The sequence below is a fragment of the Vanrija albida genome, assembly GCF_041260175.1.
Source record: "Vanrija albida strain AlHP1 chromosome Unknown contig_1, whole genome shotgun sequence".
NCBI lineage: Eukaryota > Fungi > Basidiomycota > Tremellomycetes > Trichosporonales > Trichosporonaceae > Vanrija > Vanrija albida.
In genome coordinates, this window is record NW_027191420.1 from 2,339,366 (window position 1) to 2,365,131 (window position 25,766).

The window sequence follows — 25,766 nt, forward strand, 5'->3', positions numbered from 1 at the left end:
ACGACATCGCGACCATTGTCCAGACCACCCCGCATTGTCGACAGCCACACAGACGGATCAGCGTCGATCGCCACATCTGCTTCCTGTGTGCGCGTCCCACGCCCCCGTCCGCAGTGCAGGTGCATTACGCTCGCCAAAAATACCCACTCTATCACGTCGTGTCGAACGACAACGCAGTCTCCTTGATCGTGACCCGTGTCTGCCGAGAACCAGACCACGCTATCTGAACCTCGGACAGAGCGCCAGTGTCGTGTAACGGGTCTGTGGTGTCAACTCCGCTCCCCGTTCGTCGCTGCCCGAAGATACGCTTCCGCCGTCGCGACCGATACGCTTGTGCCCAGTTTGGCACCATACGCTCACGCCCACGACCAGATACGCTCGCACCCTCGCCCTCGCCCCGCCCTCGCCTCGCCCTCACACGACCCCCCACACCACTCACCATCACCCGCCCTGAACATCGGGAAGCGTCGATAAGGCTGGCCCGGCGCGGCACCTTGCCGGGGCGGCCCGCCCACATTCAGCCAACCGCTGAGCGAGCTGCCGACCTTCCAAACCGTCACATCGCCCTCCTCGAGCGATACCGTCACCAGCCGACGCCCGTCGGGCGAGAACGCGACCGCCGACACGGGGTGCTTGTGCGGATCAATCACGTAGAGTCGCGATGCCGTCTTCAGGTCGTACATGATAACCGCGCCCTCGTGTGTCCCCACGACGAGCTTTTGCGTCGTCGAGTTGAAGTCGATGGTCGTAAAGCTGGAGTCAGGTATGCTACTTGCGTCCTACTCACGCCTGGACCAGCTCGTTCAAAATCACAGTCGCAGTCTCCCACACGTCGTCGCGCATCTTGCCAACGTTTGGATCCAGGCTCTTGACGACCGCCTCGGCGATACGCGGCAGCCCGTTCTCGAGCAGTGCAGGCCGCTTACGGGCCATGAACACACACAGCTTCATGATGCTCTTGCGGGCCACGACCGACTTTGCGTCGAGAATGTCCACAGACAGCGTCGACATGAATAGCGGGGCGTTGAACGAGGCGACGTGAAGCACGGCCAGACGCGCCTGCGCCGACACATTCTGCCCCGAGACGTCCTTGGTCGTAGCCAGGTAGAACAGTCTCCGCAACAGCTCCATCGCGTCGCAGAACGTCTGCCACGTTGCGAAGCCCTTGGAACACAGTTCGATCGCCAGGCTGACGTGCGTCGCTTCGGGGTCGTGCAGGTACAGCGCAATGGAATCGGCGACGTTTTTCAACGCGCTGGTGTGAGCTTTGCTTGCGCTGTAGCACTCACACAGGGTTCATGCACTCGAGGCGGTGGAGCGCCACGCCGCCGACCATTGTGAGGGCTCGAGTCGCTTGCTCCCCCATCTTGTCATTCTCAGGAACAACGCTGGGTACTGGGTGTCAGCTCTGTGCACCCCCACGCACTTACGTTGGGACTGTTGCGCGTCGATCAAGGCCTCAATCTCCGTGTTCGACATGCGGCTCAGCCTTGCGCCAAACAGCATGCGTGCCGCCTGGTGCACATCTGGGCACGAGTCGAGGTAGAACGCGGCAAAGAGCTCGATCTCGGCTTCGATAGCATCGGACGGAAGGCACGAAGCGTAGAACGCAATGACATCCGCAGCCCAGGTCTCGTGATCTGGAGTAAGCATGCAGCCGAAAGCGCCGCAACGCACCTGGCGAATTGAGGAACGGCCGGAGAAGCGACACGATCGCAAGCTGACGCAGTCCCGTCGCGGTAGAGGAGACGCGCCACGCGTCTGCCGGCGAAGTGTACGCGACGGTCGCCGACCTGCGTGACCTAGGCAGTTAGTACCTTCGCGGCGTTGCCTGCGAACCCACCCTTCCAGGCCAACGGCCACTGGTGCACGCGGTGGCGTGACCCCCAAGTTGCTGGTGCACACCTCATCAATGGCTGGGTTGACGCCAAACGTCAAGAAGACAGATAGCAGGCCTCGCAGGGCCGGCAAGGGCGAGGCCGAGCCAACGTGCGTCTCGCCGAGTTTGCGCAGATCGAGCTGGAGCAGGCGGCCCAGATCCGAGCCGTTGGGCGTTTCACCAACGACCTTGGTCACCGGTCCAGTGAGGGCCGGCGGTTCCTTGAGGTCCACCTCGGCCCATCCGGGCTGCGACACCATGTCGTCCGCGGCGTCGAGGCCTGTAGAACGGCGGAACTCGCGTGTCTCGACGTTCCACACCCGCGCCTTCGCGTTGGCGTAAGCGAGAAGGATGTTGTGGCCGCCGACAAAGACCCGTGCCAAGGGTGCTCGAGAAGCAGGAAGTAGGAAGAGCCTATGATTCAGCGACACCGTCTTTGGCTCGCAACCCACTGGTCCATATCGCGGAGTGAGATGACCGCGACCGAGCCGCGCTCAGAAGTGCACAGGAGCGAGCTTTGGAGCGAGGCGGCTTCCTTGAGGTCAAGGTGGGCGATGTTGTGCACTGAGTCATCGAACAGAGTCCACGACCCGCGTAGCCGGAATGGCCTGAGGTTAGCAAAGCAAGACAGCCTCAGACTCACTTGGCATCCCACACACGCACGCTGCCGTCTTCGTCACCAGCAACGAGGAAAGCCCCGCCAATGGCCATATCGGAGTGAACAATAGCCGAAGCCGTCACGCGGGAATCGAGGCGGTCGCTGCTGAGCACATCGTCACTGGCCGGCGCGCCATGAAGATACTCTGTCAATGTCTGCGAGCGCACCGCACCGGTGCTATCCGCAGCGAACAATGTATCGGCATCGAGAGGACAGAGGTTGTCTCCAGGCTCAGGGGGAGAAAGCTTGGTGTCGACAGTGCGCTCCAGCCGGCTTCCCAAGTCGACGCTGGCCTCCGAATCCTTGCCCACGGTGTGTAACATGCCGGCGGTGATACACGCCGCGCGAGCGGGGTATGACTTGCGGCTTGTCCACTTTAGTGCTCCAGGCTTGAGAGAGCCTTCACGAGCGTAGAGCGTGGTGCTGTCGCCAGCGACGACGGCCACATCGTGCCAGCCAGACGTGAAGACGACGTCGCGACACTTGCCGCCATCGATAGATATTGACCCTCGCACCTTGAGCGTCCTGCCGTCAAAGTCGAACGCCTAGGTGTCAGGTTGGAGCCTTACGAGCAACGTACCTCGACGTGGTCATCCGCAAGCCCAACACCCTGGCCGTCATCGTGCAGGCTCACGCTCTTCCAGTGACCGCCACCGTCGCGCATCACCTCTAGCCCCTCGTCAATGCCTGCCGTCGGGATCTTGTCCGTGGGCTTCTTCTTGGACGGTAATCGGCTCGCAGCGAGGAACTTGGCTAAACCGCTCTCCTTCTTGATGCCGGAGATGTTGCGCACCTGCGCCAGAGCACCTGTCCGGCGGGGACCTTCGGGTCGGAGGAGGGGCGAGCCGTCGGAGGCAGCGGAGGATTGACGGGGGGTCGAGGATCCAGAGACGCTAGTTCCCGGGAAGATGATGGGGTACGACATGAGCGACGTGGCAGTGGCATGGAGCAGGTAGCTCGCTGAAGCGTTAGGTCCTGTGCGACCGCTGTCGACCTACCCTCGCTTGTTGACGAGACACCGACGTCACCCACACCCGGGAGCTCGAGCACGGCGACAGGCTGGTGAGTGGGCAGCGCGAGCATGGTTACTCGTGTGACCTCGCCATGGGCCGAGGGCCATGGTGATGGCCATGGTTCGCCATTGATCACAAGCAGCGCGCCCTGAGTGTCAGACGAGTCCCGCAGCCGCTGCCTACCTCTTCCCTCGCGGCGAGGTGCACCTTTCGCCAGAGCCAAGTCGTAGCCAGTAGCGGGCTCTTAGTGTTCGACGGCGGGGCTGCGTCGTCCAGTCCCACATGTGCCGTCAACTGCAGGGTGCTGAGCGAGATGACATCGAGCAGACTGCGGAGTTAGCGCTGTCCTCGAGTCGACGAACTCACCCAGCGTCGCGTAGCACGACCAGCTCGCCGACTTCCTCCAGGACGGCAAGATCCACGATCTTCCCCCGGCCAGGGTACGGCAGCACGATGCGAACCGGGCCGCCCTCGCCCAACCTCGGGGAGCTCGCGCCGCTGTTCTGCCTGCTGACGCTGCGGCGGCCAGCGCTGGGCGCCGGCGTCCTGTCGTGCGTGTTGCTGGCACTCGCCTGCTCGACGGCCTTGACCTGCTCAGCCTCGGCAGCGGCCTCGGCCTCGCCTCTCTCCATCTCGCGGTCGATGGCCGTCTCGTGCAGCTTGTCTCGCGCGCGCGCCTGAGCCTCGCGATCGTGCTCCTCGGCGTTGCTGGTGCGCGTGAAGAATCCCGAGAGGCGGGACGCCTTGCGCGCCGATTCGGTCGAGGTGGTGGACCGCGGGCTCTCCACCCCGCCTCGGGGGCTCTCCTCCTCCTTGCCATGTACCGAGAGCCTGGGCCGCGTGAGCGCCGCCAGCCCCTTGCCGAGCCCGGCGCGCTCGTCCACTTCCGCCTGCGCCTTGAGCTGGTCGAGCAGCTCGGCGCGCTCGGAGGGAGGGATCGCCGCGTGGATATCTGGCGCAGCGGGGGGCGCTTCCGTCGAGAGCAGGGTCGGGAGCGCGGGCGAGCCAGCGGGCGGGGAGAAGACACGCCGGAGGGCCGACGAGTGGCTGAGGATCGAGGAGGCGGTCGAGCTCGCGCGCGGGCGGGTGAATCGTGGTGTCTCGCCTGGCGATGGGAGGGAGAGAGCGGGGAGGGAGGATACTCGTTCATGGTGTGTCGATGAGGGCACGACCCAGATGCTGTTATCGCTGCCGGCTATGGCGATGCGCTTCGACGGGCCGGCGGGTGTCGATGTGACCCATGCCGCGACACGTATTGGGTCGACCGGGAGGCCGCTGCTCACCGACGCATCTGGGAGGAAAGGGATGACCAGTGGGGGTTCGGTCATCGCTCGAGGAGATGTGAGTTGGTGAACAGAAGACTGTTTGGGTCTGAGATGGGGTGGTTGGTCTCGACTTGGCTTACACTTGGCTGCGACGGCTGTCCGGTCCAATCTCGCGGTGAGGTCATTGAACTGGCTGCATCCCGGTCGGTGCCGGGTTTGGTCCCGCCCACGTCGGAACAGCCACTCTGGGCTACGACCTCGACAGCATCGACAACCACTCCGACCCAGCCATTGCTACGCCATGCATTCCCATTGAATGATACAGAACATGCTCCTTTTCTAGTGGTGTGCCTCCTCGCCGTTGAACATCCGGGGCTGTGGTGTCTGTCAGTGGGGGTCTGGTGGGGTCGCTGCCGGCCGACTTACAGGAATGTTGCGCTCCCTGCCGTCGTCGTTAGCATCATGTCACTGTCAAGGCAACTGGGACAAGCCTGTACGCACCACTTTGTGCCGTCGGGGAAGAGAGGTGCTGTGAGGGGTCAGCTGAGAGGCCCAGAGCAGGACAGCAGGACCAAACTCACGCCTGTAGGGGTCGGGGTGGGCCTCCTTGGCGAGCTTGGCCTCGGCCTGCTCGAGGACAATGGCGAGGGCACGGGGGTCGGTGATGTTCCTGCGGGTGTTAGGTGGGGTGGTTGGCGAAGTGGAGGTTGGTGGTGATGGGAGAGGGAGGCGGGGAAGGCGAGCAGGAAGGGCGGAGTGCCGCGTGGCGGGGAACGGCTCGGAGCGACCCAGTTGCTGGTGTTGCCCGGGCTCGGTCGTCGACGACAGTTGCGCAAGTGCGCGAGCGATATCGGCGCGCAGCCATACTGTTGCGCGACAGGCAGTCACGACCTGAAGCCGTCGAGCCGTCGTCTCCGTCCCTCGGCGCAGTCACGGCGACTCGTCGTCCGTCGATGGACCAGTCGAGTCTCCGCTGCTCCGCCGCACCCTCCTCCGCCCTCGGTCCTCCCAGATGCCCTCCCTCTCCCTCCACTAGCACGCACCTGTTGCGCTCAAACTCGGCGCGGATCTCGATGGCCTTCTGGCGCCAGAGGTCTCGCCTGATGTACCAGTTGAGCGAGTTGACCAGGTACCGGCGGTACAGCGACTTGACGTAGAGGCTGTTGGCGGGCGGGGCGGGGCGTTGGCAGGGGTAGGCGGAGAGAGGGAAGGGGGAGGGGCCGAGTCGGTGGACCGTCATGGCAACAGCATCGCGAGTTCGATGACGGCGGTGGAAGTGGATCGATCGGGAGGAGAGACCTGGTCAGTATCGGATCACGCGCCGCCGACGCCGACGCCGTACGCACCGGTGGGCCGCGGTGAATGCCTGCTGGGGTGGGATGGTCATGGTGAGTGGTGTGTGTTGAGTGCACGCGCAATGTCAATAGCGTCGAGGTCGAGAGTGAGCAGCGCAGCGAGAGCGAGAGTGCGACCCAGCCAGGGTGGTGTGCTCTACGGTGGGACGCCAGCGATTCGGAAGTGCGGAGAAAAGGACTGTGGCACCCTGACCCAATGAGCTTGCGCTTAATAGCAACGAGGTTGGGGGAGTCATTACAGCGATATTAGGAGGCAGGAGCATGCATATGGCTATGGAGGGTAGGCGGGGCGGGTGCTGTGATGCATAGGGCGGCGAGGCTGATGCACTCGTAACAACGGACGGACGGGGGAGACCAGATCTGTCCGCCTGGCTGAGACGCGCGCTCCGGCCTCTCGTCCACCACCGACGACCAGCTCGCCAGTCCCAGCGAGGCCCGAGCAAATCCCACTACTCCCTGCTCACCGCCTCACGCCAGCCATGCCGTGCTTGGTACGTCGCCGAGCTCCAGGGTGGGTGGCCCAGCAACCCGACGACGTAGGAAGGACGCATGGCTGTCGTCGACTGAGTGGCGGGCGGCGGCACAGCAGTGGAGCGGAGCCGCACGCACCGTCGTGTCCGCTACCGCACGCATCGCTGTCACCGTTGCCAGAGCGGTCGGGCCGGCATCGGTCGGCACAACAGTGTCGAGCCGAGCGGGTTGGGAGCCGTCGAGTCGCGTTGGTGCTGGCCATGGCGGCGCAGAGACGCTGGGGCCTGAGGGCACCCCGAGGAGAACCCCCGTCCCTCGGCTTGACAGCCGTCGTCGAGCCTTGTTCTCCAGTCGCGCGACTTTTGATGAGAGGAGAGCGATGCGACAGGCCGAGATGCAGCTCGTCTCCCTCAGGGCCGGCCAGTCTGCCTCCGCCCGTCAAACAAGATCAGACTTGATCAGTGATTATAGTCACGTGAATTCGCATCACGTGACTTTAATGATGTTGATCTGATCTGTGCAGCCAGTGAGGCGGCGGCACAACGAGCCAAACATGACGGCCGGCCATGGCAGTTGGCGACATTGACCCCCCCGGGACGTATATAAACCCCAGCACCGACCCAGAGAGTGTTCTCATCACCACATCAGTCACTTGACTCGCCACCGCTACCCCACCACCACCAACCCTCCACCACCCAACCAACCCCACCCCACCACAATGGCCCGTACCAAGCAGACTGCGCGCAAGTCGACCGGCGGCAAGGCGCCCCGCAAGCAGCTCGCCACCAAGGCCGCGCGCAAGTCGGCCCCCTCGACCGGCGGTGTCAAGAAGCCCCACCGCTACCGCCCCGGTACCGTCGCGCTCCGTGAGATCCGTCGCTACCAGAAGTGAGCTGCCCGTACTCTTGCAATGAGCCCAGCTGACAAGGCCAGGTCGACCGAGCTCCTCATCCGCAAGCTCCCCTTCCAGCGCCTCGTCCGTGAGATCGCCCAGGACTTCAAGACCGACCTCCGCTTCCAGTCGAGCGCCGTCCTCGCCCTCCAGGAGGCGGCTGAGGCTTACCTCGTCGGCCTGTTCGAGGACACCAACCTCGCGGCCATCCACGCCAAGCGTGTCACCATCCAGCCCAAGGACCTGCAGCTTGCGCGCCGTCTCCGCGGCGAGCGCTCGTAAGCGTTGCGCGGTTGCGACCTTGAGGCTTAGATGAGGAAGGAGGAGGACTGGCTCGCGCCACCCACCACACCCCGACTACTTCGTATTTTCGTTTTGCTCTCCGCACTGTGTTAGGCCGGGTCGAGCGTTATGTATCTGCTCCCCGCCGTGTGATATGTACGGCATGGCCGTGGGCGAGGGCGTTGGCGTCGTGTTCAGTGTTGTATGGAAGGGGCAGTTTTGCATGAGTCGGGTGGCGGTGGATGCCGCAAGAAGGCCGAGTAGGCAGCCCGGATCCACACAAACTCGAAGCCGATCCTTTGGCCAAAACTTGCCGCCACCCACACACACTGTCACCCCCATCCTTCGTCTCATCACTCCCCACGCCGTCGCCACTCACTCGCTCCTCCCACCGGCACAAAACCAAAAGATGTAAATCCGACACTGACATGATTCGAACATGCGCTCCCGAAGGAAGTTGATTTCGAGTCAACCGCGTTAACCACTCCGCCACAGTGCCACTGTTGTCGATCGGCCCTGCCTGATTATCAGGCGCCGGCCAACCCACGTGGCTTTACTCCCGCCCCCTCCTCTTCCCCTCCTCCCTCCTCCATCTCCCGACGAAAGTCGAAAGCGACTTGACGTTGCCGAAACACCACAAAACCAGCAACAGCAACATGGGCGGAACAGCCTGGGTCCTCCGCGACATCCGCAAGCGCGTCAGCGCCGACAAGATGGAAGTGCAGCGCCGCGCCTTCCTCGCCGTCGCGCGCAACACGACCCTGCCGAGCCAGGTGCGGCTCAAGGCGCAGCTCGCGCTCAACGGCCTCAACGGGGGCGAGGGGCGCATGGGCGCGGTCAAGAACCGCTGTGTTGAGACGGGACGTGGAAGAGGTGCGTGGCGAGAGGCGCTGCCGAGCGGCTCGCCGACGGTAGACGGTAGCTCACCCCTACCCCCAGGCATCCTGTCAAAGTACGGCCTCTGCCGTGTAAGTCTCTGCCGCGGAGTTGCCGCAGCCCCGCTCACACCCCCAGTTCCAGTTCCGCCTGCAGGCGCTCGAGGGCGAGCTGCCCGGCGTGCGCAAGGCGTCGTGGTAGACGACGGGCGACGGACGACGACACTCGGCGACGGCGGCGGCATGCCGAGGCCGCCGCACTGCATTTTCTCATCTGATGCATTCATACCCTTCTCACTGGGGCGGGCGGGGGTGGCGGCGGTGGGCTGGCGGCGGCGGGGCTGGCGGCGGCGGGGCTGGCGGCGGCGGGGCTGGCGGCTGTGACGGCTCTTGGGGGTTTGCTGGTATGGCAGGAGAAGACAATCGGACGCTCGCTACTGCGGCGTTGCTTTGGCTACTCCATCTCAGTCGCGCCGCCGCCCCGCTCCTCCCACTGATACTTCTTCATGCCTTCCTATCTAGTAACGCGCCCGGCTCTATGTGCTCCGCTCGCGCTGCGCGCTCGCGCTCGCCCGCTCAGTTACCATACCCGCCCCACGCAGGCTGGTGCACCGTGTTGTTAAACGAGTACGACGTGACCTTTGGCTCCTCGGCCTTGTCCTCGCCAGCCGCATCAGGCAGCGGCTCGGTCGCCCAGCGCTTGCGGTCCTCGGCAATGACCTGCTTGACCGCCTCGGCCGCGCCGCCCCACTCGACGCGGAACACGAGCTCGACGTCGCGCTCGCCGGGCTGGTCGGCGCCCTCGCGCGGGTTGGCCTGGAACACGCGCAGGAAGCGCGGGAGCGACGTGCTCGTGTGGTAGTTTGCGCTCGGCTGCCCAAACTTGATGGCCCAGTCGTACCGCAGGTTCGAGTTGACCATGGCCACGCCCGGCGGGGGGACGAGCAGCTGCGCCTGGCCCGTCTTTGCCGCCTCCTCGAGGTGGTCGGCCGCGTTCGAGAGCCACTTGAGCGTCAGGTCGGCGTCGTTGCGCAGCTCGTTGAGCGCGCCTCTGACGACACGCGCAATGGCCGCCGTGCGCTTGGTCGACGACGCGTCGGCGGCCTTGGCAGGCAGCGCAAACTTGCGCATCTGTGCGACGTTGGCGGCCAGCGTGCCCAGGTTGGGCGGGAACGCCGGGTGGTCCTTGTGCATGCCGCGGTACTGTCGTCAGCTCGGATCTCCCACGTACCCACGTTGACAGTGTACACCATGTCGGTGAACTGCTGGCCCGCGCGCTCGAGCACGCTGACCCACCAGCCCGAGAGCAGGTCCTGGTCGCTGACGTTCTCTCCGGGCAGGCGCACGGCCGTGATGTGCTTGAGCTCGTCCTGGGTGAGGATGACGGTGATCGCCTCGCTCTGCGCCTCGGCCTCGGCGTATCCCTTCATCATGGCGTCGAGCGGAACGGGGTTGACGCCGAAGAACTCGAACTGCTCGCGCACGCCGGGCGTCGAGTGCGGGATGTTGACGTGTGGCGTGAACGTCGGGAGGTCGGGCCCGTCCAGGCCGACAGAGGGCAGGTTGTAGAACAGGGACACGTCCTCGATGAAGCGCGAGAACGTCTTGGCGTCGCCGAGGATGTGCGCGCCGTTGATGCCGAGCACCGAGCCGCCCGAGGACAGCGTCGAGAGGCGCACAGTCAGCAGCGGGGCGTCGGCGCCGGCCACGAAGAAGTCGGGCGCCAGGGGAGGGAGGTACGACCCGAGGTCGGGCTGCACGACACGCTTGTCGGCAAAGGGGTACTCTGCGTCGACCGTCTGCGTCGAGTACGGGATGGGCGACTGGGTGACCGCGATCTGGGGGTCAGCGGGCGCCAGCAGCCCCGACTCACCGCAAAGTCGTACCCCGGCGTGGTGGCCTTGACGTACCGACCGGCGACGCTGGGCCAGTAGCTCGCGGCCGTGGCCACGGCGTTCTGGAGGCGCTCAGAATCGAGCGCGGTCGGGAAGGCCAGCACGCTGACGACGGCGCCGACGGGCCACGTCGAGATGGCGGCGACGGGCAGCTCGGTGCCCTTGACCGTCGGGTTGGCCAGCGGCTTGGGAGTGATGTGCGACTCTGTGATTGTCATGGCGGTCGTGGTGGGGTGGGAGTTGCGAGGAGGGTGCGATGTGGGAGACGAACGTTGTGACGCACGTCGTGGCTGGAATCCGACCAACTCCACTTTTGTAGGATGCACATCTCGGATCCGGATTCTCGTGGCGCCAAGTGGCCAGCACCCCGGCACCCGACTGGCCGGACGACTTTGACGACTCACAACGCGCAGCACCTTCACTGCAGCTAGTGCATGTATGCATGTCTATGTACACCTATAGGCCGTTATCAGGCCAGGGCCCGGTCGGTTCAGCACGCGCGGTGCATCACGCCTCCGCTGCCTGCTCCGCTGCCTTCTCTGCCGCCTCGGCCTCCTCGCGCGACTTGAAGCCCTCGAGGTACCGCTTGGCAAAGTCGTGGTGCCCTGGGAGGCGGTCGGCCGTAAGCTCCTCGACGTGGCCGCCAAACGTCGGAAGCGGGCACTCATCGGTCGTCTTGACCATGGTGATGAGCTGGGGGGTTAGTTGGGTTCGCTGGCGGTGGACCGAATCGGCCCGCAGAGATCCTCTGCATCGCCCAGAGATCCTCTGCATCGCCTTCGGATCTTGCACTCACCCGCCGTCCCCACTTGCCAAAGTCCTGCACACTGCCGTCGCCCCACTTGAGCTCCTGCATGCCGTCGACGATGGGCACGTCGACGTGGTCAAAGTCCTCGGTCACTGTTGGGAGGAAGAAGACCAGGCGGCCGCCCTTGACGAGGAGGTAGCGCGCGAGGAGGATGAGGTCGAGGGTGAGGTCGACCAGCTCGTACGGCTTGAACGGAGGCAGGTAGGTTTCTTTCCTGCGGGGTGAGCGTGGCCGGCGGCGTCTACTCACTGGTGCGCCAGCGATCCGTCCGGCATGACATACGCCTCGTCGCGGAGCACGTTGCGCTTGCGCGTCTCGGACCGTCCTATCCGCTTCGCCCCGGCACGCACGCCGTCTGGTGGGTCAGTTCGTTCCGTCGAGGCAACCCACAAGGCGGGTCCGTCACAATCGCGTCCATCCATCCGCCGCGGCGCCACGGGCCTTGTGTCACGTCAAAGTTGATGTTGTCGAGGAACTTGTCGCGCACGCCGTACTGCTCTGCGGAGCGGAGGATGCCGGGGGTAATGCCCTTGCCCTTTGCTGCATGCGTCAGTTGGGTGAACCTGGCCCTAGAAGCACCCACCTTTGCCGCGGAACTGGCGCGCGTCAATGTCCGAGCCGACGACGTACGCGCCCCACATGGCGACCGAGTACAGGAGCGACCCTGTGCCGACGAACGGGTCGTAGATGATCTTTCCCGGCGCGGGCTGGGGTCAGCAGCGCCCAAGTTGCGCACGCACCAAAGCCTGGCCAGCGACCAGCAGCCCCATCTCGGCCTCCATCGTCGTGTTGCCGTAGAACGTGCGCTGCTTGACGTCCATGACGTTGAAGAGCGGGCGGGCGCGGGACAGGCCGACGCGGCGGCCAAAGTACACGCGGCGGAAGTTGCCGTCGCGGACGAGGCGGGCCTCGTGCGTGTGGAGCGTGACGAGGTCGTAGTCCTCAAGGGCGACGAACTCGACCTCGGGCGCCTTGAGGTCGATCTTGCCCCGCAGGCCGGTGTACTCGAACGAGTTGATGACCTCGCGCGCGCGCCGGTCGAGCGCGCGGTTGTTCACGCCGTCGACAATCATCTTGAAGCTCGCGTCGAGGTCGGGCTCGAAGAGGTCGAGCCGGTCGCGCAGCTGCGCGTGCAGCTCGTCGTAGCTTGCGCCCTGGGCATAGAGGCGGTTCGCGGAGCTGGCGAGTCAGTGAAAGAAAATAGTCACGCCCGCCCACCCCACTTACATGACGAGAATGCCCCGGTCCAGGATCTGCTCGATGTGCTCCTCCTTCTCGACCTCGACGACGACGACGCCGCGGCTCAGGTCCTCGGAGATGAACTTGAGCGGGAAGCCGAACAGCTGCGAGATGGACAGCAGCTCGGGGATGCGGAACGAGAGGTGCTCGAGCGACAGGCGCAGGAAGTACTGCGGCATCGTGGGGTGTGGGTGGTGTGGGTCTTGTCGAGGTCTGGTCGTCTGAGCGGGCTTCAACTTTCAACATTTCAACATTTCGAGGATAACCACGTGGCGTCACGTGGCGGCGACGAGATCGACTGACGTCGGGCGTCGGGGCCGTGGATGTGTTGTTCCCCCCTCCCTCTCCCTCTCCCACTCACCTACTCACTCCCACAAGCATGAGCGCACACCCCAGCGCCATGCCCCCGCCAACCGCGGCCCCACCCCGCCCCGCGGCCCCCTCGTCGAACGGCGCAGACGCGGCCGACGGCGTCGAGCTCCCCGCCGATCCCTTCTCCCCTGCGCCACTGCTCACGACCGAGGCCGCGGTCGCCGAGTGGCCCAGGACGGCGGGATACCAGGCCTACACCGGGTGGCTGCGGCGGCGGTGCGAGCGGATCCGGGGCAAGGGCATCATCCCAGGATCGGACGGCAAGGGGGTGAGCTCACCCTTCTGTATGCAGCTGACCCCAGCCCATCGGCACGCTGATGCGCGTGCTCGACGCGCTCGTGGCCCTCGTGGACGAGGTGCCGCCCCAGCCCGACGCGAACCAGCGCTTCGGGAACCGCGCGTTCCGGACGTACATTGCCCTCGTTGAGGAGGTGGGTTCCTGCCAGCGCGCTTCCTGACCCGCCAGCGCCTGCCGGCCCTGCTCGACGCCGAGGCCGCGGCCAACCCCCTCCCGCCGCACCTCCGCGCCCAGATCCTCCCCCTCCTTCTCGACTCGCACGCGTTCGGCCACCCCACCCGCCTCGACTACGGCACGGGCCATGAGGCGGCGTTCATGCTCGCGCTGTTCTGCTGCGTCGTTGCGGGGTGGGTCGGGCCAGAGGACGCCCAGGACGAGCTCGTGCTCCGCGTCTTTCCTCGGTGGGTTCGTCCGTGGTGCACCCCTAACCCGCCAGGTATCTCGACCTCACGACCAAGCTCCAGGCAACGTACCGCCTCGAGCCGGCTGGCTCGCACGGCGTCTGGGGATTGGACGACTACGCGTTCCTCCCGTACCTCTTCGGCTCGGCGCAGCTGCTCGGCGGGGCGACGAGCCCGGCGCAGGCGCTGGTCAACGCTACGACGAAGGAGGGACCCTTCAGCGACATGTACACGCTGTCCCTGCACCGCATTACGCTGTTCAAGCGCGGCGCGGGCTTCGCAGAGCACTCGCCCCTCCTGCATTCGCTCTCGACCCTGCCGTCATGGGTCAAGCCGCATGGCGGCCTCGTCAAGATGTACGCGGCCGAGGTGCTCGGCAAGCGCGTCGTCGTGCAGGGCCTCTGGGTCGGCGGGTGGACTTGGGGCGCGGAGAAGCCCGACTTTGGCGAGGGCAAGAGTACCAAGGCGAGCGAGGCGCCGCAGCCTCAGACGACGGCCGCGCCGTGGGCAGCGACGGCAAGGTCAGACACGCGCGACGCGCGCGCAGCAAACGCATCGTGGGGCGCGATCCCCCAGAGGCGGTAGACGACGCAGTAGATGGCAATATACAGTAGATGGCATTATGTGTATGTACTTCTAGGCCATGTCTAGACACCTTACCGGCGGCACCCTACCGGCTCAGGTGCTCTCTGACGAGCTGGACCACCCGCGGCGCCTCGTCGACGCCGTCGGGCGCCGTCCACTCCGTCTCGAGCACGACCTCCTCGAGCTCCTCGTCAATGTCGCCGTCGGTCGTGAGCGTCGTGTAGAGCGCCTCGCTTGTGAGCATGCGGATCTGGGCGTCAGCGGGGTGTGCAGCGCGCGCCTTACCCTAGGGAAGCGGTGTGCGAGGAATGGGAGGAGCGCGTCGGCAGCTTTGGCACGCACGCCGTCGAACGGGAGCACGAGGCTGGCCACGACGACGCGCATCGCCGCGGTGAGCCGGTCAATCGACTTGATCTGCGAGGCGCCACGCGCGGCGAGCGCCAGCGCGCGAGAGTACAGCGCTGGCACTGGCACAACCTCGTGCGAGGCCGACGCGGGCCAGGTCGCGATGCCGGCGTCGAACAGCCGCCCGATGGTCGTCAGGGCCGGCACCGCGATGCGGTTCGAGCTAAAGTTGTTGGCGAGGAGGGACACGATGTCACCTAGCACGCCGTCGAGCAGTGCCGAGTCGGCGGGCAACAGATCTCTCAGCCATTTGAGGAGCGCCGCGCAGGAGCGCTCCGTCTGGCTGTGTCAGCTGATACACGATCTCACATAGCTGCACTCACAGATGACACGCTCCCGCCTGCGCTCTGGAGGATGCCCGAGACCGCGGCGGGGCGGTACCGTGTGCGGAAGACCTCGAGCCCGGCGCTGAACCACTGGTCTGCGTGGCGCGGGTCGCTGGGTCCCTGCGCCATGGCAAACACATTCGCGCCGGGCCAGTCCCACACCTCGTCTGCCTTGGCCTCGAGCAGCACGGCCCACGTCGTCGTTGACGCATCACGCACGACCTGGAGCTTCTCAAGCGCCTGCTTGACGATGCCGGATATGGCGGCGTCAAACTGCTCCTGCGAGACGAGGTCTGCTGGCTTGGCGGCTGTAGCAGCGCCTCCAATCACCTGGCCGAGTGCCAACACCGCAGCCGTTCGCACCCATGAGCCGACGTCGCCGCGCTGATCGGTCGTGTAGTCGTCCAGGGCCGAGACAAGCGCCTGAACGACGCTAGTGATGCCCTCGGGTCGAAGGAGAAGCGTTCCGTCCGGGCCCCGCTGGCACGAGAGGTCGGCGAGAGAGCGCACCGCGTTGCGCTTCGTCTCGACATCGGACTGGCAGGTCAGCTCCTCCAGGTCTATCGACCTACCTTGGCTTCGGGGGTCAACAGGCCCAGCAGCGCGGCCAACGGGGCCTCGGCCGCCGCATGCGACTTGTACTGAAAGTGACCGAGGCACAGCGCTGATGCCTGACGCTGTGCCGCGCGCGCAGACTTGAGCTCGTCGATGGACTTGGTCACCTGCGCCGTGGCGTCGCGGACCTCGCTCAGGCGGCGGCACGCGTCAGCCAGCGCCTCGTGCACTGGGGCCTCGCGACGGCGTGTCGCCGCCTCGCAGAAGCGCGGGACCGGCGCCAGATCGACCGTGGGCGTGAGAGTTGCTGCGATCAACTCACACCCAGCCGTGATGATGTCGGCGGCGTCGGTGGACACGAGCGCGGCGGGACGCACAGCGTCGAGTGATGCGAGCAGCTGCGTGGGTAAGCCAGGACAGGAAGATTGTCACCCACCCTGGCCTTTGTGGCATCGCCGGTGAGCGAGGCGATCTGCGTCATTGCCGCGAGCGCGCCATGCGCGCTGCACGAGTCGAGGCTGGGCACCTGGGCCAACTCGCGAGTGATCGAGTCGGAGAGCTCGTCGGGGGACGACAGCGCCAGAATCGCCTTGAGGGCCGCCGCACCCGCCGTGCGCATCGCAATGTCCCAGTGGCGCAGGGTGATGTTGTGCAGGAACTCGCGCATCGCGGCGCGGTACACGGCGTGCTCGGCCACGGCAGGCGCGGCGACCGTGAACGCCTTGCGGCGCACGCTGACAGAGTAGAAGTCGGTCTTGGCGAGCACGTCGATGCCGGCGGGGTAGAGCCCGAGGCGGCCCACACCCTCCTGGAAGGCAGCGGACGAGGCGCGGCGCACGCCGACCTCGCGGTCGAAGACGGCGACGCAGACTAGACTCGTGGCGATCTTCTCTGCTGCCGCGGCGAGCTGGTCGGGCGGGCTGGCGCGCGACAGCGACCAGAGGACATACGACGCCGCGTCGCGCACATTCGCGCCGATGGAATGCGACGCGCGCCGCAGGTCAAATGTCAGCGCCTTGACGACCCACGGCGTGACCTCCGCCACGGCGTCGGCGTCGAGCAGTCCGCGTCGTGCGAGCTCGGCAACCGCAAGACACACGCCGTGCCAGCGCGCCTCTCCACGGGTCGCCTCGGACCCGCCAAGCCCCATGGCGCCGCCCGAGGCTGTACTCCCTCCCGGGTCGACGACGGTCCCGAACGCTGTCTCGACCACGGGCTCGTCCTCCGTCCCGGCAAACAAGCCGATCGTGGCGAGGACAATCTGGTCTGATAGCTCTGGCGGCAGCAGCGCGGCAATGCGCCCGAGGTACTTTGCGCTCGAGTACCGCACGATCGTGTCCCTGTCCCCCAGCCCCGACATGAGATCGTCGAGCTGCTCCTCGATGCCCTCGGGCAGCTCGGCGTCCGGGTCGTTCCTCAGCCCACGGCCCAGCCGGGCAAGCCACCAGCGGCCGCGCGCCTTGACTGCCAGCTTGCGGATCAGCCCCGAGGACTGGGAGGTGCGTCCGCCGGCCAAGTGCGGGAGGAGCACGTCGTTGAGGAACCTCTCCTGCGCCGGGAGATGCCGCTCGTCCGCCATGCCCGGCAGCAGTGCGAGCAGCGTAAGCAGCGACGCCACGACGTTGGCCTCGGCCTCACGCTCGCCCTCGCGCAGCTCGGCGGCCGCCCAGTCAAAGAAGCCAGCCAGGCCCTGCACCGCGTCCTCGCGCGCGAACAGCCGCGCGAGCACGAGCGCCGCGTAGCCCCCTTCCCTTCCTGGTCTATGCAGCAGGGGAAGCGCGAGCAGCGTGACGCGCACGGCGAGGTCCGGCGTCGGCTGGGAGAAGAGGCGCGCGTGCGTCGGGATATCGAGCCTCGTGGGGGTTGACTCGTCGGAGAGCGCGGCGAGCGAGAACGGCACGGTGAGGAGGAGCGCGAGCCATAGCAGGAGTACGGCGCGGAGCTCCCAGTCGTCGGATATCTCGCGCTCCGTGGAGAGCACGTCGATCAGCACGCCGAGGTGCGCGATCGACGAGGGAAAGTGCGGCACTGGGGGTCAGCTCGGCCATTCAGCCCGGCAGCGTACGCACCGACCGCCTTCCACCCGCGGACCTTGACGACCCAGTTGACTAGCCTACCGACGCGCGCCAGCCGCGCGGGGTTGGCGGTGCCCGACGCCAGCGCAGAGGACAGCGCACCCATGAGCGGGGGGACGATGTTGTCGAGCGCGGGGTCGAGCAGGCCCGGCATGGGGAGGTAGTAGTCGAGCTGGGCGAGCGTCAGCGAGCGCGGGGAGGGGGAGGAGAGGCATAGCTGGGGACGCTAGCCCTCAGTACGCACAATTGCGCCGAGCGAGTTGACCAGCCGCACCTCGGCGTCGTCGTCCGCCGCGCTTGGCTCCCCACAGACGTCGATCGCGAGGAAGCGCGCGAGCTGCGCCTCAAACTCGGCCCGGTGCGCAAAGTGCGAGTAGGTCGGGTCCGCGTCGTCCTCTATTGGTGGCGGGTTGGACATTGTGCCGGGGTGGAGAGGGAGAAGGGAGATGAAAGATGGAGGAAAGAGTCAGAGTGGTCAGTGTCGAAACGCGAAACTCGTCGTTGGTCTGCCTCCACCTCGCGCGTCGATCGTGTCACTCAAAGTGGCATCCCTCGTGATATTCATTGATTGACCATGATACAACGCGGCGCGTCTACTCTACATCTAATGCACGGCACCCATGCTACCCTAGTCCTCCTCCATCGCGCTCTCCTGAAGCGTCTCCGTGTCCTCGGCCTCCTCGGCCTCACGTTCCTCGGCCACACCCATGCCTGCCGCGGTGAGCGAGAGGAAGCCGATGCCGCCCAGGCTCGGCGGGGCCGCACCCGGTGCGCTCGCTGCGTTGACTGCTGCCGAAGCACCGGGACCAGTGGGGATGAATGGCCCGCCGAGCGGCCTACTTGGGCCCGTCAGGCCGCCATTGCCCAGCGACGAGGACAGCACGCCCGATGTGCTGCCGATACTCAGCGCCGGCGACGCCGCACGCGACCTCGAGCTCATGGGACGCGTGTACGGGTGGGGGTGCGCCGACTTGACTGGCCGCCCCAAGTTGAGGTAACCAGGCGAGCCTAATGCCAGAGCCGAGCCGACGTGCGGCGCATGGCTTGGCGAGCTTGGGATCGGGATCGCCGTCGGCTTGGAGGGCGACAGCGCAACGTTCTGGAACGGCGATGGCGACGATCCGCGTGGTCGCTTGTACGGGTCGAACCGGTCTTCGGCAACCGCTGGTGGGGTCAGTAACCAGCATTGAGAGCAGGACTTACCCTTTCGCTTTCCGCTTCTGATGGGAACGGGGTCGCGATACTGCATCATGCCGGGGCTGGCGAGGCTCATGGCACTTGGACTGGCCCCGAGCTCAGACTTTTCGGCCGTTGGCGAACCCAGCGGCGTGCCGCCTCCGCCTCCCATTGCTAATCCGCCAAACGCAGTGGGCAACTGGAGGCCCATTCCGGGCGACGGCCCAACGACAATGTTGAGCCTGGCCGACTTTGGCGCTTGCCCTTGCCACTGCGACCCAGGAGTGACAGTTCCCGGGGTCGCCACAGTGTCGTTCGAGAAGCCGTTGGGGTTCGGAGTCAACGACCCGGGGGCAGCAGAGCCTGCTCTCATTCCGGCAGGGGTGCTCTTGCCAGAATCTGACCGTCCAGGCCACGCGCTGCTGCTCCCACTGGAGGCCGGGCGGTCGAGGTCCATGACGCTAGCGAACGCCGAGTTGACGGCGCCTGCTGCCGCCGACGGCGTCGGCCATGACGGCTCATCGTCCATCATGTCGTCCGAGTCCGAGTCGCTCGATGCAGCGCGCCACCTTGCGCCAAGACTGAAGCGTCTGCGCGGCATATCGTCGTCATCATCGTCATCGCCACCGACCATCTCTGGGAACCGCCCACGCGAGTGCCGTGTGTTGCGGCGCTGTCTTGGTGTGAGGGGAAGTGCCGAAGGATGCGACGTGATTAAGCGTTGAAGACGTGCTTCAGAGCGCATCTCGTGTTCCAGCGGGGCCGACTCGGAGATCAGAGTGGCGAGGAGGGCGCCGTGGAGTGGTCTGCCTGGGAATCGAGACTTTGTCCCCGTCGAAGATGACTCGGCGTCCTCGTCCGAGCCCAGCACGTTTGACTTGCCACCAATGGTCCGACGGCGCTGCAGATGGCCTGGGAGCCATTTTGGTGGCGAGCTCATCTCGGCGACGTCCATGGTCGAGTCGCATGCGTCGGCGCTCCGTCCTGTCGATGGTCCAGGCGAGTTGCTGGTCTTCAAGCCCTCGATCGGGATAGGCGGTGCCGACGACACACGTTCGACAGGAGCGCCGCCCGTGATTGATGTAAACGGGGCGACGCTCGTCCCCCAGCGCGGTAGAGGCTGCAGGGCCGGTGGCGAGCCAATGTGGTGCCCTTGGCCAAAGGAGCCAGCGCCCTGGTGCTGATGAGAGAGCGAGCTGCTCAATGCCGACGAGTTGGAACCACTAGACAGGCTGGGTACGTCCGACCCAAAGGGAGCTGTGGGCGAGGGCGGGTCTTCGCTGTGCGGGCCCATGGCGTCGTTGTTGGTGGGCGCGAGTGATAACAGCGAGGGGCGGCGGAGGCGGCGGGTCGGACCTGGTGATGTGGGGCTGACTGCCGTCGACGAGCCAGAGGAATGAGAAAGGGAGTGAGAGTGGGAATGAGAGTGGGCGTTGATGTTGAGCGTGTGAGGGTGGGCCTGACTCGACAAGTGTGTGTGGTTGCCAAACAGCCCGCCTATCCCGCTGAGAGTCCCACTTGGCCCGGGGGCGGCGGCGGCAGCGTTGCTAGGGGAGGCGCCGAGGCCAAAGGCTCCCGAGTTTGCAGCAAAGCGGAGCGGAGAGGCGGGCGTGTTGGTCGTGAACGCTGGTGGGGGCTGGGCTTGATGCAGGTGATGTCCAGAGGAGCGCCCGTCGTCGTCATTGTTGACGAATGACGAGAAGGGGCTCATGGTTGCGGCCTGGTGGTGGGTGCCGTCGCGGGGATACTAGGAGGTGGCGACGGTCGCGGCCGGTGGCGAGATGCGCACAGATGCCCCGGTCTGTGCTCGAGAGAATAGGAGACAGAGACGGACGAGATTGCTGTTATGGTCGACGAGTGGGACGAGTCGTTGTCATGACGGGGGAACGAGTGAGAGTGGGTGGGTGGGTCACTCGAGTGGAGGTGTCGTCGGCTGTAAGGTGGTCGTTGACGAGTGGGCCACCAGGGGGGAGGGGGTCGAGTCGGAGCTCCGGCGGGGAGGGGGGCAGTGACGGCGCTGTCGTCAATGCTGGTATTTGTATCGTCCAAGTGATTGTGGAGAGTGAAGTGAATGCTCAAGACGAGTGAGAGAGTTGAGAAATGAGAGGATGTGCGTGTGAGACTGTCCGTCGAGTGACCACCACCCAGGCGGCCAGCCCACCAGAGTGACCCACCAGTGACCCATCCATGCAGCTTGGCGCGGCTCCAGGCCTCCAGCAAAACACGACTCTCTCTCCGCTGCATCGACATCCACACATCATTGCATAACCCACACACCCACACACGCACAGCACAAGCATCCCCCCACCCCTATCCCCTCCGCTCATGCTCCCCCAAACGCCGCCATGAGCCACGCACAGCAGCAGCAAGCGCCGTCGCCCACGGCCTCGGCCCCGCCAGCAAGGCCGCACTCGGCCCACCCCTACATGATGACCCTCAACACGCAGCTCTTCCGGTCCTCGAGCCACCCGACGCGGCCCTCAAGCTCAGCCAGTACCCCGCAGGACGAGCACCCCCCAGCATCGCGCTCGAGGCGGTCGCGGGACGCCGAGTGGGACGACGCGTGGGACTCGAGCTCGGACCGGTCAGACGACGACGACGACGGCAAGCCAGCAGCGGCGCGCTTCAACCCGCGCCGGAGCACGAGCACGAGCGCGAGCACCACCTCGGTCCCGGCTACCAGCTCGAACGCGCACGCTGTGCCCATCCCGATCCTGCGCGCCGAGGCATCGCCCCCGCCCCCAGCAGCCGGCTCCATCTCGACGTCGTGGGTGAGCGCGAGCTACCACCCGACGCCGGCGCGGGGCACGCCGCCGTCTGGTCCGGCGGGCCGCGCGCTCGCGTCGTCATCGGGCTCGGGCGCCCGTGCGGCCACGCCGCCGACTGAGACGCACGCGCCGGCGCCGACACGCCTGCCGCCGGGCGGCGCGTGGGAGATTGTCGAAACGGCCGACGCGGCCGAGGCGCCGTCCACGCCGACGTCCAAGGCGGGGGCGGAGGCCGTGCGGCCCGACGCAGACGACATCCTGAGAGGTGAGTGTGATGGCCGACGGCGCTGACAGCCAGACCCGCTGCACCTCCTCGGCGGGCTCAGCTCGAGCTCGGCACCGTCGACCCCCGGGCATGGCTCGCCAAGCCTGTCGGGCGCGACCGTGTCGAGACAGAGAAGCGTGCGGACCGAGCGGCGGCGCGAGCGATTCGTGCGCATCCTGGCCGGCGACTCGGGCGGCGCGATTGATATAGCCGCGGTGCGCGCCATCGCATGGTCGGGCGTGCCCGAGGAGATCCGGCCGATTGTGTGGCAGCTGTTGTTGGTGCGTGGCGGCGCCAAGGCCCCGCTGACATGCAGAACTACCTCCCCCTCGCGTCCCAGCCGCGCCTGGCGACGCTGCAACGCAAGCGGAAAGAGTACAGCCAGCTCGTGGAGCAGTACTTTGGGCGCGGGCCCGCGTCCCTAGACCAGCAGGTGAGCCTGCCTCCTCGTCAGCAGCTGACCCCCAGATCTGGCATCAGATCGAGATCGACGTGCCCCGCACGCGGCCCGGCGCGCCGCTGTGGTCGTGTCCCGCGACGCAGCGGGCATTAGAACGCATCCTGTACGTGTGGGCGATCCGGCACCCGGCAAGCGGGTACGTGCAGGGCATCAACGACCTGGCGACGCCCTTCTTCGAGGTGTTTCTCTCGGCGTACGTCAGCGTCGACCCCGAGTCGTTTGACGCCGGCGCGCTGCCCGCGCCCATCCTCGCCGCGATCGAGGCCGACGCGTTCTGGTGCCTCACAAAGCTGCTCGACGGCATTCAGGACCACTACATCAGCCAGCAGCCGGGTATCCAGCGCCTCGTCAAGCGCATGGGCGAGCTCGTCAAGCGCATCGACGCGCCCCTCGCCGCGCATTTCGAGGACCACGGCGTAGAGTACATGCAGTTTGCGTTCCGCTGGATGAACTGCCTCCTCATGCGCGAGATCAGCGTCAAGTGCACGATCCGCATGTGGGACACGTACCTTGTGAGTTGGGCGCGTGGGACGCCTAGGTCACGAGCTAACCCCTCCCAGTCGGAAGGCGCAGACGCATTCTCCCAGTTCCACCTGTACGTCTGCTCGGCGCTCCTGGTAAAGTTCTCGGACCGCCTGCGCGAGATGGACTTCCAGGAGATCATCATGTTCCTCCAGCGCCTGCCGACGACAAACTGGACCGACCACGACATTGAGCTGCTCCTCTCCGAGGCCTTTGTCCTTAAGAATACGTGGTCGGGCGCAGAGAACCACTTTGCAAACCTCCAAGTCAATGGCAACAACAGCTTTGGCATGCTCGGCAGGACATAGCAACACCAAGACAGCATTACAGCAGATAATGGACCCCCCATCATAGCCCGTGCCAATGCAGTACATGCTATGCTAGCCTCTATGCCGGGCTGACAACCAAGGATCACACGACAGATCTACAGTTCTTCGTCGTTGTTTTTGCTCTGCTGCTACGTCTAACTGCTACATTGCTACTCCTAGTCCAAGTCGCGGTCGCGGCGCTCGCCCTCCTCCATGTCGACCTCGCCGTCGCCGTCTGCCGCGGCCGCGGGAGCACCGTTGCCGGCGTGGTACGCCGGCGCAGGGGCAGAGTGCCACGCCGCGTTGAGGTTGCCGGCGACGTTGGGAATGTCCTTTGTGCCGTGCGAGAGCGCCTTCTCGGCCTTCTCGCGCGACTCGTACGTCGCCAGCAGCCCGCCGTCGGGACCAGTCTCGATCCGCCCGCCAGTGCCCTCGAACCACTCGCGCACGGCTGCCTCGCCGCCCGCAAGCGCGTCGCCCGTCAGGTGGATCGTCGTCGACCGGTTGTCGAGGCGCATCGGGCGCGCAAAGGTGCTGCCGCCGCGGCCGCGTCCTCGTCCGCGCGCACGGCCGCGGGGAGCGCCGCGTCCGTAGGGCGAGAAGCGGTTGCCGGTGATGCCAAGGGACGAGGCCTGGAGGTCAGCAGAGTTCATCTCAAAGTCGAGGGGGAACTCACCTTGTCCTTCAGAGCTGACAGCTGCGCGTTGAGCTTGAGCAGCTCGGCCTGGTCGGCACCCGCGCTCGTCTCCATGCCGTGCTTGGCGAGCTCGGCGTCGAGGCGGTCTTTGTCCGACATGTCCGTGTCGACCGACTCGGGCGCGGGCTTGTCCGCCGCTTCCATCTCCTTGGCAATCTCCTTGATGCGGCCGAGAATGGCGACCTTGTCCTCCTGCGAGGCGGTAGCCGCGCGGGCGAACAGCACCTTCTGCTCGGCAATCAACGTCTCCTTCTTCTGGCGCTTCTCCTTGGCCTCGAGGAGCGCGAGCGTCTTCTTGAGCCGGCTCTCTGGGCCCTCGAGCTTGGCGACGACATCGCCCTGGGCATTCTCGCCGCTCTCGAGCTTCTTCATGTTGGCGATGAGCTGCGCGCTCTTCTCGAGCGCCTTCTGGCCGTCTTCGCCCTGTCCGGGGCGAGGACGGTGCCACAGCACCTTGACGTGCCGTGAGCCGAAGATGGCCTCGTCCGACTTCCACGCCTTATACGCTTCGCGGTTGGTCGCGAAGGACACGAGTGCTCTTTTCGAGTTGCCTTCGATGGCGACGTTGGTGACATCGCCAAACTGCCCAAAGTAGTCACGGATCGCGCCCATTGACAAGTGCTGGTGCGGAACGTCGGTGAGGAGGATCGTCGTCGATGTCCGGTCCGACGGGGGGCGGTTCGTGCCCTGGAAGTCTGCTGCTGGGCCGGGTCCGCCAGGAGGGAAGGGCATGAACGGCGGTGCGCCAGGCATGCCGGGCGGTCCCATGAAGGGGGGCATGTTGGGGTCGAACGGCATCCCGGGGAAGGGGCCAGGTGGGCCTCCGCGTCCGCCGCGTCCACCACCCCGTCCGCGTCCTCGGTGTCCACCGCGTCCTCCGGGACCAGGAGGGCCCATGAAGCCCTGCTGGGCCTGCTGCATCTGGAACATCATCTGCTCGGGTGTTGGGATGAAGACGTCGTCCGAGTGCTCGTACGGGCAGTTGACGCCGCGCATGCAGAATCCGCGCTCTGGTGGGTCAGCTACTACTCGCCTTTTATTGAACCCACCATGGTAATCGCGGCAGCGGTTGCGCTTGCGCGGCGGCTGTTGGCCACCCGCGGCAGCACCCGCCTCGCCAGCCTCGCCCATCTCGATCTCGGTGTCGCCCGCACGTCTTGGCGACGACGGGCCGGCGACGGGCTCAGCGGCCGCTGGAGCCGCAGCCTCTGCCTGTGGCAGGTACGACTTTGTATGTAATGTGGTGAAGCAGAGGTCGACGAAGGGTGCCGTCGCGGCGTCGAGGAACTCGTTGAGCTCGTCGACCATGTACTGGGAGGGTCAGCGGGCTGTCGTGATAAAGGGTCTAGCCCAGCGCACCTTCTTCCACTCGGCCTCGGTCATGCTCGACTCGTGCTTGAGCAGGGCGATGATGTAGTCGGCGAGCACGTCGGGGTCGGCGTCACACCTGATTGTCAGCTATCGACAGATCGAATCCAGCTTACATCGGCTCGAGGGTGGTGATGAGCCACCGCTTGAAGTCGGGCGACTCGCATGCCTCTGCAAAGGACATGGCTGCGGGGTGTAGGATGTGTGTTGTGCGAGTAGCTGGTAAGAGTAGAGATCCGTTTGAGGGATGTGTTGATGCAGGAGGTTGTCACAAAGATCAGTCACCCCCTTGCTTGTCGATTTCTGGACGGCGAGGAAAACGATGGTGATGTCGATGGGCGGGCGGGCGGGAGCAAACCCACGTGGGGTGGGGTGGGGTCTCCGCGTGGCGCACGTGGTGGAGGCAAGGCGAGGCCGGCGAGGCGCCGAGGTGCCGAGGAAGCTCCCCCCCCCTCCCCCTCCCTGTCGCTCTCGACAATGCTCTCGACACGACGTGCACTGCAGGGAGGAAACGAAAGCGATAGTGAACGGGCCACTCAACCCGCGGTGCAAC

General features: G+C 65.8%; 12 protein-coding genes and 1 non-coding gene across 13 annotated transcripts; 4 read left to right on the plus strand and 9 right to left on the minus strand.

Moving 5' to 3' along the window:
- Positions 1-151: 151 nt before the first annotated feature.
- Q8F55_000965 (uncharacterized protein) lies at positions 152-4,878 on the minus strand (the record flags this gene model as incomplete). Its single annotated transcript, XM_069349613.1, has 13 exons — positions 152-261; positions 440-753; positions 788-1,255; positions 1,290-1,395; positions 1,431-1,640; positions 1,678-1,802; positions 1,844-2,293; positions 2,332-2,487; positions 2,523-3,082; positions 3,118-3,497; positions 3,536-3,698; positions 3,734-3,878; positions 3,917-4,878. The coding sequence occupies 13 exons, from the start codon at positions 4,876-4,878 to the stop codon at positions 152-154; spliced, it is 4,149 nt and encodes a 1,382-aa protein (XP_069213157.1).
- Positions 4,879-5,154: 276 nt separating this feature from the next.
- On the minus strand, positions 5,155-6,202 carry Q8F55_000966 (uncharacterized protein; the record flags this gene model as incomplete). The annotated part of the gene is made up of 6 exons (XM_069349614.1): positions 5,155-5,190; positions 5,242-5,257; positions 5,317-5,344; positions 5,397-5,485; positions 5,859-5,975; positions 6,162-6,202. The coding sequence occupies 6 exons, from the start codon at positions 6,200-6,202 to the stop codon at positions 5,155-5,157; spliced, it is 327 nt and encodes a 108-aa protein (XP_069213158.1).
- A 1,157-nt stretch (positions 6,203-7,359) lies between these two features.
- HHT1_1 (histone H3.1) lies at positions 7,360-7,815 on the plus strand (the record flags this gene model as incomplete). The annotated part of the gene is made up of 2 exons (XM_069349615.1): positions 7,360-7,529; positions 7,575-7,815. The coding sequence occupies 2 exons, from the start codon at positions 7,360-7,362 to the stop codon at positions 7,813-7,815; spliced, it is 411 nt and encodes a 136-aa protein (XP_069213159.1).
- A 418-nt stretch (positions 7,816-8,233) lies between these two features.
- Positions 8,234-8,314, minus strand: Q8F55_000968. The gene has a single exon. It is a non-coding gene; the product is annotated as a tRNA-Ser (tRNA).
- A 157-nt stretch (positions 8,315-8,471) lies between these two features.
- Positions 8,472-8,892, plus strand: MRP2 (mitochondrial 37S ribosomal protein uS14m; the record flags this gene model as incomplete). The annotated part of the gene is made up of 3 exons (XM_069349616.1): positions 8,472-8,688; positions 8,755-8,783; positions 8,830-8,892. The coding sequence occupies 3 exons, from the start codon at positions 8,472-8,474 to the stop codon at positions 8,890-8,892; spliced, it is 309 nt and encodes a 102-aa protein (XP_069213160.1).
- A 374-nt stretch (positions 8,893-9,266) lies between these two features.
- Q8F55_000970 (uncharacterized protein) lies at positions 9,267-10,803 on the minus strand (the record flags this gene model as incomplete). Its single annotated transcript, XM_069349617.1, has 3 exons — positions 9,267-9,893; positions 9,926-10,528; positions 10,564-10,803. The coding sequence occupies 3 exons, from the start codon at positions 10,801-10,803 to the stop codon at positions 9,267-9,269; spliced, it is 1,470 nt and encodes a 489-aa protein (XP_069213161.1).
- Positions 10,804-11,092: 289 nt separating this feature from the next.
- On the minus strand, positions 11,093-12,811 carry Q8F55_000971 (uncharacterized protein; the record flags this gene model as incomplete). The annotated part of the gene is made up of 7 exons (XM_069349618.1): positions 11,093-11,278; positions 11,382-11,607; positions 11,643-11,748; positions 11,784-11,933; positions 11,977-12,100; positions 12,134-12,572; positions 12,621-12,811. 7 exons carry the CDS (start codon positions 12,809-12,811, stop codon positions 11,093-11,095), a joined length of 1,422 nt encoding a protein of 473 aa, XP_069213162.1.
- Positions 12,812-13,032: 221 nt separating this feature from the next.
- On the plus strand, positions 13,033-14,288 carry RRD1 (Serine/threonine-protein phosphatase 2A activator 1; the record flags this gene model as incomplete). Its single annotated transcript, XM_069349619.1, has 4 exons — positions 13,033-13,272; positions 13,307-13,435; positions 13,471-13,703; positions 13,739-14,288. 4 exons carry the CDS (start codon positions 13,033-13,035, stop codon positions 14,286-14,288), a joined length of 1,152 nt encoding a protein of 383 aa, XP_069213163.1.
- Positions 14,289-14,373: 85 nt separating this feature from the next.
- On the minus strand, positions 14,374-17,153 carry Q8F55_000973 (uncharacterized protein; the record flags this gene model as incomplete). Its single annotated transcript, XM_069349620.1, has 5 exons — positions 14,374-14,538; positions 14,574-14,972; positions 15,017-15,556; positions 15,592-15,972; positions 16,011-17,153. The coding sequence occupies 5 exons, from the start codon at positions 17,151-17,153 to the stop codon at positions 14,374-14,376; spliced, it is 2,628 nt and encodes an 875-aa protein (XP_069213164.1).
- A 407-nt stretch (positions 17,154-17,560) lies between these two features.
- On the minus strand, positions 17,561-18,067 carry Q8F55_000974 (uncharacterized protein; the record flags this gene model as incomplete). The annotated part of the gene is made up of 2 exons (XM_069349621.1): positions 17,561-17,821; positions 17,894-18,067. The coding sequence occupies 2 exons, from the start codon at positions 18,065-18,067 to the stop codon at positions 17,561-17,563; spliced, it is 435 nt and encodes a 144-aa protein (XP_069213165.1).
- Positions 18,068-18,277: 210 nt separating this feature from the next.
- Positions 18,278-20,119, minus strand: Q8F55_000975 (uncharacterized protein; the record flags this gene model as incomplete). The annotated part of the gene is made up of 2 exons (XM_069349622.1): positions 18,278-18,813; positions 18,853-20,119. The coding sequence occupies 2 exons, from the start codon at positions 20,117-20,119 to the stop codon at positions 18,278-18,280; spliced, it is 1,803 nt and encodes a 600-aa protein (XP_069213166.1).
- A 1,051-nt stretch (positions 20,120-21,170) lies between these two features.
- Positions 21,171-23,148, plus strand: GYP1 (GTPase-activating protein; the record flags this gene model as incomplete). The annotated part of the gene is made up of 5 exons (XM_069349623.1): positions 21,171-21,858; positions 21,892-22,139; positions 22,175-22,291; positions 22,327-22,830; positions 22,879-23,148. 5 exons carry the CDS (start codon positions 21,171-21,173, stop codon positions 23,146-23,148), a joined length of 1,827 nt encoding a protein of 608 aa, XP_069213167.1.
- A 176-nt stretch (positions 23,149-23,324) lies between these two features.
- On the minus strand, positions 23,325-25,397 carry Q8F55_000977 (uncharacterized protein; the record flags this gene model as incomplete). Its single annotated transcript, XM_069349624.1, has 5 exons — positions 23,325-23,780; positions 23,825-24,855; positions 24,895-25,156; positions 25,205-25,292; positions 25,330-25,397. The coding sequence occupies 5 exons, from the start codon at positions 25,395-25,397 to the stop codon at positions 23,325-23,327; spliced, it is 1,905 nt and encodes a 634-aa protein (XP_069213168.1).
- Positions 25,398-25,766: the final 369 nt, after the last annotated feature.